The sequence below is a fragment of the Oncorhynchus clarkii genome, chromosome 16, assembly GCF_045791955.1.
Source record: "Oncorhynchus clarkii lewisi isolate Uvic-CL-2024 chromosome 16, UVic_Ocla_1.0, whole genome shotgun sequence".
In the NCBI taxonomy this organism is placed as follows: domain Eukaryota; kingdom Metazoa; phylum Chordata; class Actinopteri; order Salmoniformes; family Salmonidae; genus Oncorhynchus; species Oncorhynchus clarkii.
This window is the reverse complement of record NC_092162.1, coordinates 16,765,160-16,779,736: the sequence shown is the minus strand read 5'-3', so window position 1 is coordinate 16,779,736 and position 14,577 is coordinate 16,765,160. Positions and strand designations below refer to the sequence as shown.

Here is a 14,577-nt window from a genome sequence, read left to right as displayed (position 1 = left end):
TGACTGAGAACACATTCTCATTTATAGCAACAGCCTGGAGAATAGTTACAGGGGAGAGGAGGGGGGATGAATGAGCCAATTGGACGCTGGGGGTGATGGAATGAGGGCCAGATTGAGAATTTAGCCAGGACAATGGGGTTAACACCCCTACTCTTACGATAAGTGCCATTAGCAACCACGGAGAGTTAGGACACCCCGTTTAACGTCCTATCCGAAAGATGGCACCTTGGTATATATATACACTGTATTTTTGTGCCTGCTACTGGCCCTCCAACACCCCTTCTTGCAGCATCTGGTCCCCCATCCAGGGACCAACCCTGCTTAGCTTCAGAGGCAAGCCAGCAGTGGGATGCAGGGTGGTACGCTTCTGTACCCACCAGCCAGTCAAGGAGCTTCCCAGTGACTCATCATTCTGCTTAACTGTATCTCAGTTGCAATGTCAAATAGGGTGAATAGTACTATGAAGACGTTTTATTGTCATGTACACCAGATAGGTGCAGTGAAACGTGTGGTTTTACAGGGTCAGCCATAGTAGTACAGGACCACTGGAGCAAATTAGGGTTAAATGCCTTGCTCAAAGCACGTCAACAGATTATTCGCCTTGTCAGCTCAGTTATTTGAACCAGCAACCTTTCAGTTCCGGGCCCAGCGCTCTAACCACTAGGCCATCTGCCACAGGCAAACCATGAGAATGAAAGGAGATGTATTGACGGGAACATCCATAGTAGCTATAGTCCATTTCAAATATGGGCAACTGTCACATGATTCTTCCTTGAATGTTAGATGATATACAGTTTCCTGTATTAGTACACAAGTTATATAAACTACATATGTACTGTACACCCTAGAACAGCTTTAGTAGAGCCCACGGAGGGTTTCTTGAGAGTCAGAGAGAGAGAGAGAGATGGTTCCTCACTGGCAAATTGATCCCAACAATGACAGACAGTTCAATAAAAACAACAGGGACGCCCAATTATGTGGCTCTAAAGATTTCAAAGGAACGTATTGATTTCTGGGACATGCCAAATAGCAATCCTCTCTCTGCCTCTGTGGCCTGGCTCAACTGTAGAAAGTAGGGCACACGAGGGATAGACAAGAGTTTTTCTTCTATGTTATGATGGTGGAGATCAAATACAGTGTATTAACACATGCCACTTCCTCTACATCGCACTGTGCCACCTTTTCTGTTGTCGTGATTCATAGCTCTTATTTTCAACTGGGCTGGGTTGCCCCTGCTGTAACTTTCAACCCTATCAAGTAGAGAAGAAAGGCCTTCAATTTCACTTACTGTAAACATTTAGGTGACATTGAAAACGCTGACATTTTCATCCCAAGTATGCTGGCCCACACATTGAAAGTTCTGTATGCAAAAGTGTGGTCGGTGGAAAATCCAGTGGGATGGTGAGTCAACGACGGCGATTCAATCTGTTCCACCTCATTGAGACTGGAAAGACAATCCAGCAGCAATTCCACTGTGGAACTGAAACATGTGCAGGACATGTGTGCTTCTCAGGTCAATGCACAATCAGAAAGAGCAGAGAGAGAGAGAGAGAGAGAGAGAGAGAGAGAGAGAGCGAGGGGCGAAATGACAACTGGAGATCTCTAAAAGCCAACGCTGGGCTCCAGAGTGGTCTCAATGTCTATTGCAAACATCGCCTGGTCCATTTAACCATTAGTGTCTCGTATCTGATTTACCGGTCACCCTTTCTGATCGGCTAATGCCTTTGCGACTTGGCTTCTTTGAATATTTAAAGCATTGTTGTCAGATACCTGCCAAACAAGCTTGACGAGATTGAGAGAGAGCACTGAAGTATCAACAGGAAGTGATTGGACGGTAAAGCGACATAGCACAACAGATCAACTATGTGATGCTTTAAGATAAACAAAAGTGTTTCATGTATTTTGGTTTCATATTATTAGGTGTAGCTTGATGTTGTCTTGGAAACGAGGATGTGGCGGACACAGAGAATGGAGTGTGACCGGAGAACGGAGTGTCACACGTTGCTGTCATCAAAGTTTCACTTCTCACTTCGAGAACATTTGATGTCAGGTCGAACTTTTTCGGACTGTAAGATATTCCCTTTTAATTTTCCTATCCTATATTTTCCTATCCTATGTGTGTGTGCTCTCTGTGGCAAATGACTTCACAATTTGACAGTGAAGATGGAGATATTACTGTAAATCAAAAAGTGTGTTGGTGTGTGAACATCATGTGACTGTGTTATGGCCATCCCATTGGGCAAGATATTTCATCCCCATACAATACATCCCCATCCCAGGACACGGGCAGCGAGTGGGGCGTTCCATCGCAAAAAGCCGGGGGTGTAAGTAATGTGGCAAAATATTGACCCTTCACTCTCGATCCCTCAGCCCCAATATAGCTGTCCCCTCTTAATGTTTAATGTGATAAACAACCCCCCCCCCCCCCCCTCCATTGTTACTGAAATGATATAAAGAGCTCCCACTGACCCAGCTAACATCCATCAAGTGGAGAAGTGAGAGAGGGAGGGGAGGAGATATAGGGGCGGACAAGGCTCATCTTGACTGAAGGAGGTAGATAACACATTCTGCACTAAGTTCCCATCAAGCCCAGTAGAAAGCCTGGTTAAACTCCTCCCTGTAAATATCAGAGCACATGCCACATCCACAGATCCTCTCACTCTATCGTTCCCTTCTCTCTCTCTCTCTCTCTCCCCCCTGTCTCTCCCTCTGTCTCTCTCCCTCTGTCTCTCCCTCTCTCTCTCTCCCTCTGTCTCTCCCTCTGTCTCTCTCCATCTGTCTCTCTCCCTCTGTCTCTCTCTCTCTCTCTCTGTTTAGCGATTGGGATCTCAACATGCTGCCCCGAGGCACAAGCAAGCATGCTGCGTGACCCCCCCCCCCACTTTCCTGATTTATCTACACTTTATCTTTATCTATCTCTCTATCCCTCCCCATCCCTTGCTGGGATCAATACAGCCCTACAAGGCTCACTCCACACAAGGCCTGTCCTGTGTCAGCAAGTCACTATGGCAATAGCAAGACCTCAGCCTCAACCATCAATGATCCCCTCTTAAAGTTACATGTGGCGGTTGGAAAACTGAGCAAACCACGGCCATGTTTAGTAAGACACACCGGAGCAAAACGTTTTTTCCCTACTTAACAGGACCCAGCTATGTCACGGAGACAGAATCTAGGGATATCCCTTGCTGTGGGTCTTGGGCATAACAATAGCGTCACCAAGGGTAATTAACTCTGACGCTATTTCGTGATGGCATGCTTGGTTTGTTGATGTGATCTCCTGGTTTCTCGTGCTCCTGTGTATTCTTGCTAAACGTGGAACCCGGGTCTGTTATTTTTAGGCCTGCCTGCATCTGTTGCCCCTGGTTTTCCCCTGCTCTCGTCTTAGAAAGAGGAAACGGTCCAGCTGTGGAGAACGTTAAAGCTCAGCCGTTCCTCAAATCCCCCTTTCCTCTCCCTGAACATGCAAATGCACTTCTCCCCTGACACACTACGCACAACATTTAGATCACCCACGGAAGACCATTTTTGCGTGAGTTAGAAAAGTATTATAGTATTATAACATTGGGTGCATTATAAGAGGGGGAAAAAACAGTTTAAGTTTGGAAAATAAATCGAACCCCTTTGTCATGAATGTATAACTGAAAGATAACATTGGCAGAAACCAAATGGTGAGAGAGAGGGCATTTGAAGTGTTCACCTTCTCTTTTTGTGGTGGTAGTAGAATAACAGCCGTCCAATTCATGAATGGAGATTCCCTCCCTTTAACCCAATGTGCTGCCTCAGCCAGTCTCTCACAACCAGCCCATTCATAAAACTGTGGGGCTGAAGTGTGTGTGTGCGTTTTGTGTGCGCCTGTGCATAGTGTGTGGCTGTAGGTGGCCAGGATGCATGTGTTTCTGGAGAGAAATGACCCATTCAGTCATGTGTTCACATGTACGCACAAACTCCCGCGCACACACACATTGAAGAGGAATCGTCCCCCCTGGGGGAGAATGGTACCCCTGCATATCTGTCAGTAACCTGGATGTTTCAACAGACTTGTTGCATAGCAGCTGTATTTTGGAAAATTGAGAACACTGGGCTGCATATTTATTTTTGTTCAACTGGAGAGAGAGCAAAGAGAGGTAGGAGCTCGCCAATTCATGGTCCCTCTGCTCTAAATGGGGACTGATTGGGCCAGCTCTGAGCGAACCAGTGAGCAGGGGAACACAGCAACACAAAGAAGAGAGAAGGTCATAAATTCATGACGAGGCAGAACGCTTCCTACCGAAGAGACGAACTGCCGTGAGCATTTGCACTCAACTGCACTCTCTCTCTCTCTCTTTTTGTCTCTCTCGTTTTCTCTCTCTGTCTCCCCTTTTCTCTAAAGGACTGGAACGGCATCTACAGCCACAACTTCCTATATAATTACTACAAGGTCCAAAACTAAACAATCGGCCCACACAACTCTGAAATAGTTGGATTAGCTCACATCTTGGAACGCTCAACGTAGAAAAAGCAAAATGGTAGATGGGTGAAAATGAGAGAGAGGCTAGGGGTGTCCAGAGTTATAATTCAGCTTCGTTTTTACCGAGACAGGAAGAGGGAGGGGTCAGAGAATCCACTCAAAGAGAGGGGGGTCACAAAACGGGGTAACAGTACTGTAGCACTTTTTTATGAATGAAGACTGGGGGGGGGGGGGGGGGGACGCTTTCTCTTACTTGCAGGAGAAAATATATGAATGGGACACGTCTCTTGGGCTGCTCTCCGTCTAACAGAACATAAAAAACGACTTTCCACACTATTTTTTATTTCAGCAACAACACATTTATCAATGGCATATTTGGTCTCAGACAATTCTAAAAAGTGGAAACTAGGTAAACTATCAGTGCGTGGAAGATTCAATTTACATTTGACTGAGTTCCCTCCCTGCAGACAGATAGATTGAAAACAAAAGGGACTGTCATTATCCAACACCCTCATTACAGATCAGAAGTTCTGTCAAACCCCCAAAAGTCAACAACACTTCCCCTCCCACTTAGCTATCACGAACTGAACGTCACACCCCCCCCCCCCCCCCCCCCCCCCCCCATTGACTTCATTTCATAACGGTGTTTAGTGAATCATACGTTAAGGGACTAACATGTGTCGTATTAAAGCTTGAAACTCCCTAAAATACACAGTATAGGTCAGAGGTAAAGAGTAGTAGTTTAAAGTATTTTTTTGTAAAAACATTACTTTAAAGGACCTACTTAAGTAGCTATTGTGTGTATCTGTACTTTACTACTTATATTTTTGACAACTTTTACATTCCTAAAGAAAATAATGTACTTTTTACTCCATACATTTTCCCTGCCACCAAAAAGTACTCGTTACATTTAAAATGCTCAGGTAGGACAGCAATGTGGTCCAGTTCACGCACCTATCAATAAAACACGTTGTCATTCCTACCGCCTCTGATCTGTGGGACTCACTAAAGACACATTCTGTGTTTTAAATGATGTCTGAGTGTTGGAGTGTGCCCCTGGCTAACCGTAAATAAAAAAAGACAATTGGGTTGGTTTGGTTTGCTTAACATAAGGAATTTTATGTATAGTATTTACTTTAACTTTTTCCACCACTGTACTTCAGTACACTTAAAACCAGATACTTTTAGACTTTTACTCCAATAATATTTTACTGGGTGACTTTTAGTTTTACATGAGTCATTTTCTATTAAGGTATCTTTACTTTTACTCAAGTATGACAACTGAGTACTTTTTCCACCACTGGTAAGGAGGCAAATGACGTGTTTACATAACCTTCCCTCGGTGGAACTCTGGAGACAGAGCATGCTTGTTAGCTGTTATTGAGAGAAAAGGGAAAGAGATTACATAGATTTACCAGATGTGCAGGTATTGCACAATCACTTATTGCGCCCCCCCCCCTCCCCCCCACCATCTCCTTAATCTAGCATTCCAAAGTGTCCCAAAGTCTGGCGCTCTGTTTTCCCTCATCCCTCTCTCTCGTTCTCTCTATTTCCCTCTATCTCCCTCTGTTTCCCACACCCATACAGGTAATAACCTGACTCAGAAAACAACTATGTTTGATTTGCTGTGGCGCCTTTTCAATGCGGCTTCAATTCTTTTTTTGGCACAAGGGATTAGGACTTTGTTTGCCGGCTTTACGCTCGGCACTCTGAGTTTCCTTAGCACCTGTCACCTGTTAAGAACTGTATTACAAGGCTGAAGAGCGATGAGTTTGATGGAATAATGCAAAATCGGGTATGGGAATAGATAAGGCCTTCATCAAACCCGCTGGTTGCTTCAATAGACTCACTTCAAGTCGCAACCACAAACATGTAGAAGAATATCTTTATGTCTATGGCAGCCTGTCAACTTGGAGCTTCCCATCAAATCATGTTGAATAGAGAGTCTTCTGGTCATTGAGTGTGAACAGCAGGTGCTAGCAGGAGCGCTGTCTGTCAACCTGAGGCCTTCTCGGCTCAGACTACTGTGTACAAGTGAGCTGCCTGTCAAAGTGATGCCCCACTGACCCTACAGAGCATACCAAGGTCTACCATGGGCAGCAGGCTGACCGCCGATTGGTTGGGCTGGCCCGGGGTTAAGTAGACATGACCCTTACATGCTCTAGGGTTCATCACCGCTTCCTTGTTACCGGTGTTAGCCCACAGACGGGAACTATATGTTTCACTGGGCATGTGTTACTGGGACTAAGGAGTTGTCACTGTGGATAAATGGCACAGTGTTTAGCCACAATAGCGATTGGGTTTTGAACGGGGCCAGGGGGAACTAAATTGCTAAGTTTAAAATACACACAATAAAACTTGAGATTTATTTTCATGTTTAAATTATATTCAAAACATGTTCATGTTAAGACTTAACCCATCAAAATTGCTATGTTAAGTTTGCGTCAAATTTGCTGTTAAATATATTATTTTCACATTCGTCATATTGTATGAACTCACCCATAAGTCTATGAATGAGTTTGAATGAAAAAGGCACAGAAGACGCTGTTTGCAAAGCGCACACTCCCCAACTCTGAATCGTCATTGTTTAAACACACAACAAAAAGGGAAACCCATTCAAATAGCAGCCGCGCAGTTGTTTAGTATAGGAATTTGCTTTCCCCTCTTACATACACAAAAGGGAGTCTTTGTACCTGGACTCTGAATGATCTTTTACTGGTTTCCTGGGCTGATCCATTCAGCTTTTCAAAACCATGCAAATGGATAGAGGAGGACAATGGTAGCATCCACATTCACCCATGATGAGTAGGTCATGTATTAAGTTTGTGTCTCGGAAATGCTTTTTCCCAGGCAAAGAGTAATGTGACTTCGACAAATACAGTAGCTCCACCCAAGCCTCGAGCAGTTTCACAACCCAATGCTGACCCAGTATCTGAGTTCTCTCTCTCTGTCTCTCACACACACACACACACATGCACACACACACTAAACAAACACATACACGCAAACACAGAATTCTTAGAATTTACACTAATGCAATCTTTACTTACAGTTTTCGGTGTGGAAATCAGGAACAAACTGCTCGTCACTGTCAGGCACTTGAGCTGAAATCAGAAAAGAAAGAGAAACCGTTAGCGTCATGTCATGGTTTGAGCAGAATGCTAAGCCTATCAATTAACCTACTGTAGCTAGCCTTGGTGGTCTGCAATTTACGTAGACAGTGAGCACTACGCTAGCCTGTCTGACTATTTACATTGACCCCCCCTGTTTTTACACTGCTGCCACTCACTGTTTATTATCTATGCATAGTCACTTTACCCCTACCTACATGTACAAATGACCTTGACTAACCTCTACCACCGCACATTGACTCGGTACCCAGTGTATTTAGCCTCGTTATTGCTATTTTATTGTGTTACTTTTCATTTGAATTTTTACTTTAGTTTATTTAGTAAATATTTTCTTAACTCTATTTCTTGAACTGCATTGTTGGTTAAGGGCTTGTAAGTTAGCATTTCACGGTAAGGTCTACACCTGCGCATTTTCCTACTAACTGAGCCAGTCTTTGTGCTTCATGCTGTCCGGCAGCCATTGTGCGCCTCGCCTGTCCAGCGCTGTCGGAGCCCTCCTCCTCTCCAGCGCTGTCCAGTGTGCTTAGAAGCTCGGCTCACCCTGCAAGGAGCCGCCAGAGCTGCCAGTCTGCAAGGAGCCGCCAGGGCTGCATGGGGAGCCCTGGCGGTCATGGTGCTGGGCCTCGCCAGACTCTCTCCTTGGCCATGAAACTTGACCCACTACCTGGATCCAGCCAAGCGACCTTCACCTCCACACTTTCCAGCGTGCCAGCATTTTGTCAACACCACATAGTCAGGGGGGGAATGAAGCTTAGCTTCTTGTTTCATGTGGCATTCAACGTCTTGACGGCACAAACACTGATCTATTAGTTAACCCTTTGAGCTGCAGCGCGCGAGGGTTTAACCTCAAGTCATGCCTTGACCTCAGTCAAACATCGTAACTGGGATTATTGACTGTGTTTAATTCTGGTCTGATCAAAAATGGTGGAAAAGAAAGATAGTTCACTTGGGCCGTTTATCATTGGGAAAAAATTGTAAGTTCCGATCTGCTTAAGCACGTGGCTCTCCCATAGACACCAGTGCGATAGAAGCTGGGTCTGGTCTACTTAGTTCATTAACTAATGTAACCAGAAAAAATGAGGGAGTGGGGTTTCTCGCTTCCTCTTCTGTCTCTGGACTGATCTCAACTAGGGTCAGGAGCTTTTCCTGACCACATGAGCTGACCAGGAACATCTCAGGGTCCCTTCTGAAAACTTCGGACTGGCTTGTGAAGCTGTCTTTCGGTATGATGGATGATGCTCTGACTTGAGGCCTAACGATGGCAGCACAGGGTGATTTATGACCTTAAGAGGTGCACTTATAGTGGAGACAGGGTTACTGTCACTCACGCAGGCTAGCTATCGAACCAAACTGGTGATAGATGGATAAATACAGAGGTGGAGCTGCCTTTCCTTCCTCCCCCCATGTCCAAACCCTGGCCAAAGAACCACAAAGATATCTTTACCCCTCATTGACCTGATTGTGATTGTGTCAGGAAGACGTCAGTAACGTGTCAATTGTGTGCATTTTGTGTACTTGTTTGTGTGTGCTTTTCATCACAGAGCAAAGACAGACTAAACAGGCTATTTTAAACAAGGAAGGAAATCAGACTTCTTCTTTCGGTCTTACACCCAGTTTGTGAAGCTGGAGGACGATCTTGGACAATATAGATGCTCTGAGGCTAGTGAAGTATTCTGGAAATCGTCACCTGCTTTGAGGTGCGTTCAAAAGTCAAGCTAGAGGTGTTAGGAGTACGAGGAACTGAGAGAGAAGTTGGGGGAGCTGAGAACAAGTTTAGATTAGCACTATTTAGGGTTAAATCTTGGTCACAATGCCACTATCTAGTAAGAATGAGTGATGTTTTGTTGAATAATTCAATCACAAAAACAGCAGAAATGATCCAAATTAATCCAAAACTGGACATGGTGAAATAAATATGAATATATTCATACTAGATCTTAACTTGGAGTGAGTTTAATTTACAATCTTATAATTGATATTATATTTAAATGAACCGAATCCTACCATCTAGGCCCTAATTCTGAATTGTCTTTATGCAAACCCAGCCCATTGGGTACAGGTGCAACGGGGCTTGGTAGTATTGTACTATCCTGTTTGCCAAGATGTTCAGATCCAAATACATTTCCGATATCAATTGTCTTCCCAAGCACTGGACATTGAACCACACAAACAGGTTAGGAAAGCCAGATTAGTGGACTGCCAACACCCAAAAGGGTGAAAAGGTCAAATTTACCCAGTGTGCCATGCATGAGCACACTGGCATCTGATTCGCTACATGTGGCTAAATGGCCTAACCCTAAACCTCGCCTGCAGCCAGGACTAGAAACCCTTACAACTAGCATCAGTCCAATTTGAAAGGTTCCTGCTTTTTCCATTGCTTCGGTCTTGCACTTACGCAACGGTATACTTAGGAAAAGTTGATGGTTATCATTAAATATTGAGACAACAATCTGTCCATAATGGCCAGCGAAAAACAATAATTCCACCACATGGGAAGCACATATCCACTCTCCACTCTGAAATGGTTTAACATAACCAGAATAAGGAACATGAGATTGTATAGTATTATAGGAAACCAAATCTGAAGTTTAATTTACAATGAACGTTTAAAAAGTCTCTCAAATTGAAACTACGGAGTAAGAAAAATGACTTCAAACACAGAGCAAGTCCATAGAACCCACAAAGAGAGAGTGAGTAAATGCCAGCGTCTGTGACATCACCCAGCCAAGTAAAGACCCCAAACAATCCGAAAGGTCCCCCCTCACTTCATCCACCAGCTACCAGACCATAAAACCAAAACGGAGTGAAAAGAGAAATTAAGAACTTCAAAATCCACTTTCACGTATTTCTTCCCCTCTTCCTGTGAGGAGGAAACCGGATGATGGCGTCTTGGAGCATGTTCAGATAAATTACATTGATTTCTTATATAATACTGTGCCTTGTTGCTATACGGTAATACTATTACCCCCTTTTAACTTTGCAGTCTTTTGCCCTAAGGAGAGGGATAAAGCTGTTTTATGAGAAAGAGCAGAGGCCAATATTTAGTCCACCAGACCAAACAATAAATCATTTCCACTAGTTTCAACATGTCTAAAATGGAACACGTTGGATCGAGCTCAGAAAGGGAAGAGAAAAACCCCCATTAAGGATGTCTGAGCGTCAGTGTGACTGGCTCGCAGACAAGAGCACAACCCCTGTGCTTAGGCAGACAGAGGGAGAGTGTGTGTGTGTGCGCGTGAACGCGTGTGTATCCGATTTGCTTCCAGGAACACCTCGTCAAAAGTCTTTGAGATGCAAGTCAGCACAAGACAGAAAGTGTGTTTATATGAGTACAGATGCATGTTTCCATTTTTTTCTTCCAGACACCTTGAATGTTTTTTTTTTTCTCAATGGAAGATCCTGATGGGATCGCAGAACTCTCAGTCATAAACGTAAAGGAAAACAACAAGACGAGACAAGCTCCTGAACTCTCTCTCTCTCAACGTTCTTGTCCCCCCTCTCCCTTTCTCCCGCTCTCTCTAGCAGAAAACTCCCTCCTGCTACGCGGGTGAATCCCTTGTAACCACAATCAGTCACAATGACAGGCCTGTAATTAATGTAAAAGGAAAGAGTTCTGCCAGAAGAGCTCAAAAACAATATATTATTTAGGGTTAAAAAAAAACACATTGATAGTTACACCACCAAACTCCACCCAGGCAGCTCGGCCTGTTAATTCTCCCTTTGGCCCAGTGACCCTCTTCTTCTAGCCAATCTCTTTATGCAGTACAACAGCACCCCATATCTACCCCTATGCATGTTACCTTTGTGGCTGACTGAATTCAAATAATATGTCCATCAAAGGGACCGGACTTCAGAGTGGTTCTCATTGTTGTCCCTTTTATTGGTTTTGGCTTTGTCTTTGTCTGTGGAGAGTGGTGGTGTGAACTTGCCCGTTTGACGCTGCATGAGAATAGGCACCTTGGCCGAGATACAGTGAGAGAATTGTTTGCCGGGCTTCATAAACCGTCGTTTTCTTAAGAGGGAGGCCCATTTGACCCTTTTCACACTACCATGCCGACCCGAACCATACTGTGTTGCCTCGGGTATTTTCTTTTCACGTTGACCTTTCCAGCACAGTTCCAGCATTATTTGACCCGGGTCTGCTCTAAATCACAGGGTATCAATTTGGCTGGTTCAAGATGGTAAACATTTTGTAGTCGGCTGCATTTCTGGTTTAGAGATTGCTAACGCGTTACATATTGCCTTGCCACTTCTGGGCCCCAGATTTACCAAACATTACCAAACAAGCGTGAGTCATTCCTCGGTTTTGTTGTCCCGTCTTAACATATAATTGCTTCTTCAGAGCGTACGTCACGTTGTACTTTTAAACTCTGCTGACAATTGCTGCTGCCTGCCTGGGTCCATTTCATCGGTATGTGCGTTAAGGGACAGGGGCTTAACATGCTGCTTGTTTGCATTGGCTGGGCATATTGGCACGCACGCATACTACATGCCAGCATGGCCAAAATAGGGCATGTTTACAGCTAATCATGTCCTGTCTATGTTCACAAAGGACATTTTTTCTGTCACTAATGGCCATGTGTATTGCATCAGCATGTTTTAACTCCCCGGGTTTTTTTCACTTCCTAAACGTCCTCGTTTTACTTTAAGAAACAACGTCTTGGTACTTCACCCTGTGTACTGTGTGTCTAGCACACACTATTGGCCTTTCCTGGTGTAGCCTGGTGACTATTTGGTACACATAACTAACATACCTATTCATTGTAATTATCCTTCTGTAGATTATTTCAGCCCCACTCTACATGAATACATCTGTAGAAATTGAATAAATAATTGAATAAATATACTTCTGGAGAAATGAGCTCTATCACGACCAGGAATTGTTTGAAGCCATTGCTGCTTGGTGGTGGTATGACAGATTTATAAGCATAATTTAAGTTTATCCAAGTGTTCTCATCAACCAAGAAGTCATTAACTGAGCAAATGGGATCAAACTCACTCACACACACAACTATATCAATAGACTTTGTTATGGACCATTACCATGTTCATATCTGTCTGACCACGGTTGGTCCTCCAGGGTATCAATACGACCAATGTTCAAGAGATCAAACGCATATTTTAACATAGTATCTTGCATGTCGAAATATTGCTGACATTTCCCCCATATATGTTGTTATTTTGCTATACCACTCATACATTTTCATCATTGCCAATGCCTCTGAAACATACACAATTAAAACACATTACCTTCTGTGAGCCATGTCTCCTGAAGTTGGCTTAAATCCTGAAAGAGGTCTAAAAACACACACACACACACACACACACACACACACACACACACACACACACACACACACACACATGAATACAACAGAACAACAAGATCAAAGATCATTACGCACATGTCATGTCAGCTAGGTCAGGTTTAGACAAGTTAAGACATATTTATCAATCCATAAATAGAAGTGATATATCTGCTTGCCGGATTGGTAAGCAAAGCATTGACGAGGTAAATGTGTCACGCAAAGGGACTTCAGGCCATTGCGAGCTTCCTTTGGAGTTCTAACTTTACCTTCAGATTCCTGAGGGGGTAATTCCGTGTCCATGTATTTCCTCTTCGCTGCCATCAACAGTCTATTTAGGGGTCCATTTCCTTGTGACTTCTGCAAAGCATCAGAAATATTACAGATGTGGAAAATACAGTCAAACATGTAGTACACCCTTTGATGTCACAGGCTACATAGAACATGCCCACTGTCACTAATTGGTTTAGTTCATTAGTCAATATGGCCATAAATACTAAAATAAGTACATATTGCATTATAATTTGGATATTACAAGGCTATTATTTTCTTTTTATCAGTAGCCTAATTACTATAATTATTATCATTATAGTTGTAACTTTCTGTGTTTTTATTTTTTTCTTATCTTTCCAGACTAAAAAAATATATACCACAACAGAAAAACAATGCTGGTTGTCTCTGTGAATTGCAATAGTGTTGCAACTCAAACGCGCTTTATCGTTCCATTTGCCTCTCAAATTGTTAGCCCATTTTCGGTGTTACACTGTCAACATCTCCTGTCTAGAGACAAGAATATGTTAATAAACAGTGTAAAATAAAAGCTGTAATTTATATTATTTCGTTTAAAAAAATGTGCAGACCTTTTGATAGTTTAGAACCGAACTGAAAAGAGTTTTCATCGCGCACATAGTTGCTTCAAACAAATCGCATGGAACGGGCGATCGAAAGAGAAAGCCCGGTAGCCAAGTCCTACAACTGAGTAAAGCATTAAAAAAATACATGACTTTATACATACGTACATTTGCTAAAGTGTAAGGCACTTGCTGGTCCAAATATCCATCCATTTTATAATCCATCCGTTAACCGTTTGTGATCATTTAGGCTGAGTTGAATGTGATCCACGCAGCCAGCCTGCAGCGAGAGAGGGACAAGGGGGAGCGATAGTTGTGAATGGAGCTGGGAGAAAGCTGCATACCTAATGAGCTCCATTCACAAAAAAATGCAGAGAGGGGAAGCTATGGCGAGCGATTACCCAGCGGGCTGGTGCCACCTTTACCGCTAACTAGACCGTAGTCTGTGGTTCGGGATAGACAGTCATCAGATACCGCACAAAATTAACTCAATAAACAAGCCTATGCAATGTGCCAATTGCTCTTATATAGTTATAAAATGTTTTTTGAAATGTGGCTCATTTAGGTTTTTATGTAGGCTAAATATAATAATCATGTAGAATTTGCAGTTGTAAAATCGTCCGGTAAACCAATAAATTGTGATTTTATAGGACATGCACTTATAAAACTACAATAGACAAATTGTACAGGCTTTTCTTACTAAAACGTATAGGCCCTTCTTACTAAAAAAGTATAGGCCTATACTTTCTATTTAGGCTACATCAATGCCCAGAGAGAAAATGGAACCGTGGATAATGTGAAAAGAAACAGATGTCGCGTCTCAACTGCTACAGAGGGCAACT

At 43.3% G+C, this 14,577-nt stretch overlaps 1 protein-coding gene across 1 annotated transcript in view; it reads right to left on the bottom strand.

Moving 5' to 3' along the window:
* Positions 1-14,168, bottom strand: part of LOC139367477 (ETS translocation variant 4-like) — a 29,237-nt gene extending 15,069 nt beyond the window's left edge. Inside the window, exons 1-4 of the mRNA XM_071105701.1 lie at positions 13,904-14,168; positions 13,154-13,244; positions 12,829-12,876; positions 7,498-7,551 (exon numbers count right to left, since the gene is read on the bottom strand). Coding sequence (XP_070961802.1) covers positions 7,498-7,551; positions 12,829-12,876; positions 13,154-13,244; positions 13,904-13,960 — 250 coding nt within the window. The 5' untranslated portion in view covers positions 13,961-14,168. The remainder of the gene's footprint in view (positions 1-7,497; positions 7,552-12,828; positions 12,877-13,153; positions 13,245-13,903) is intronic.
* Between the last annotated feature and the right edge of the window lie 409 nt (positions 14,169-14,577).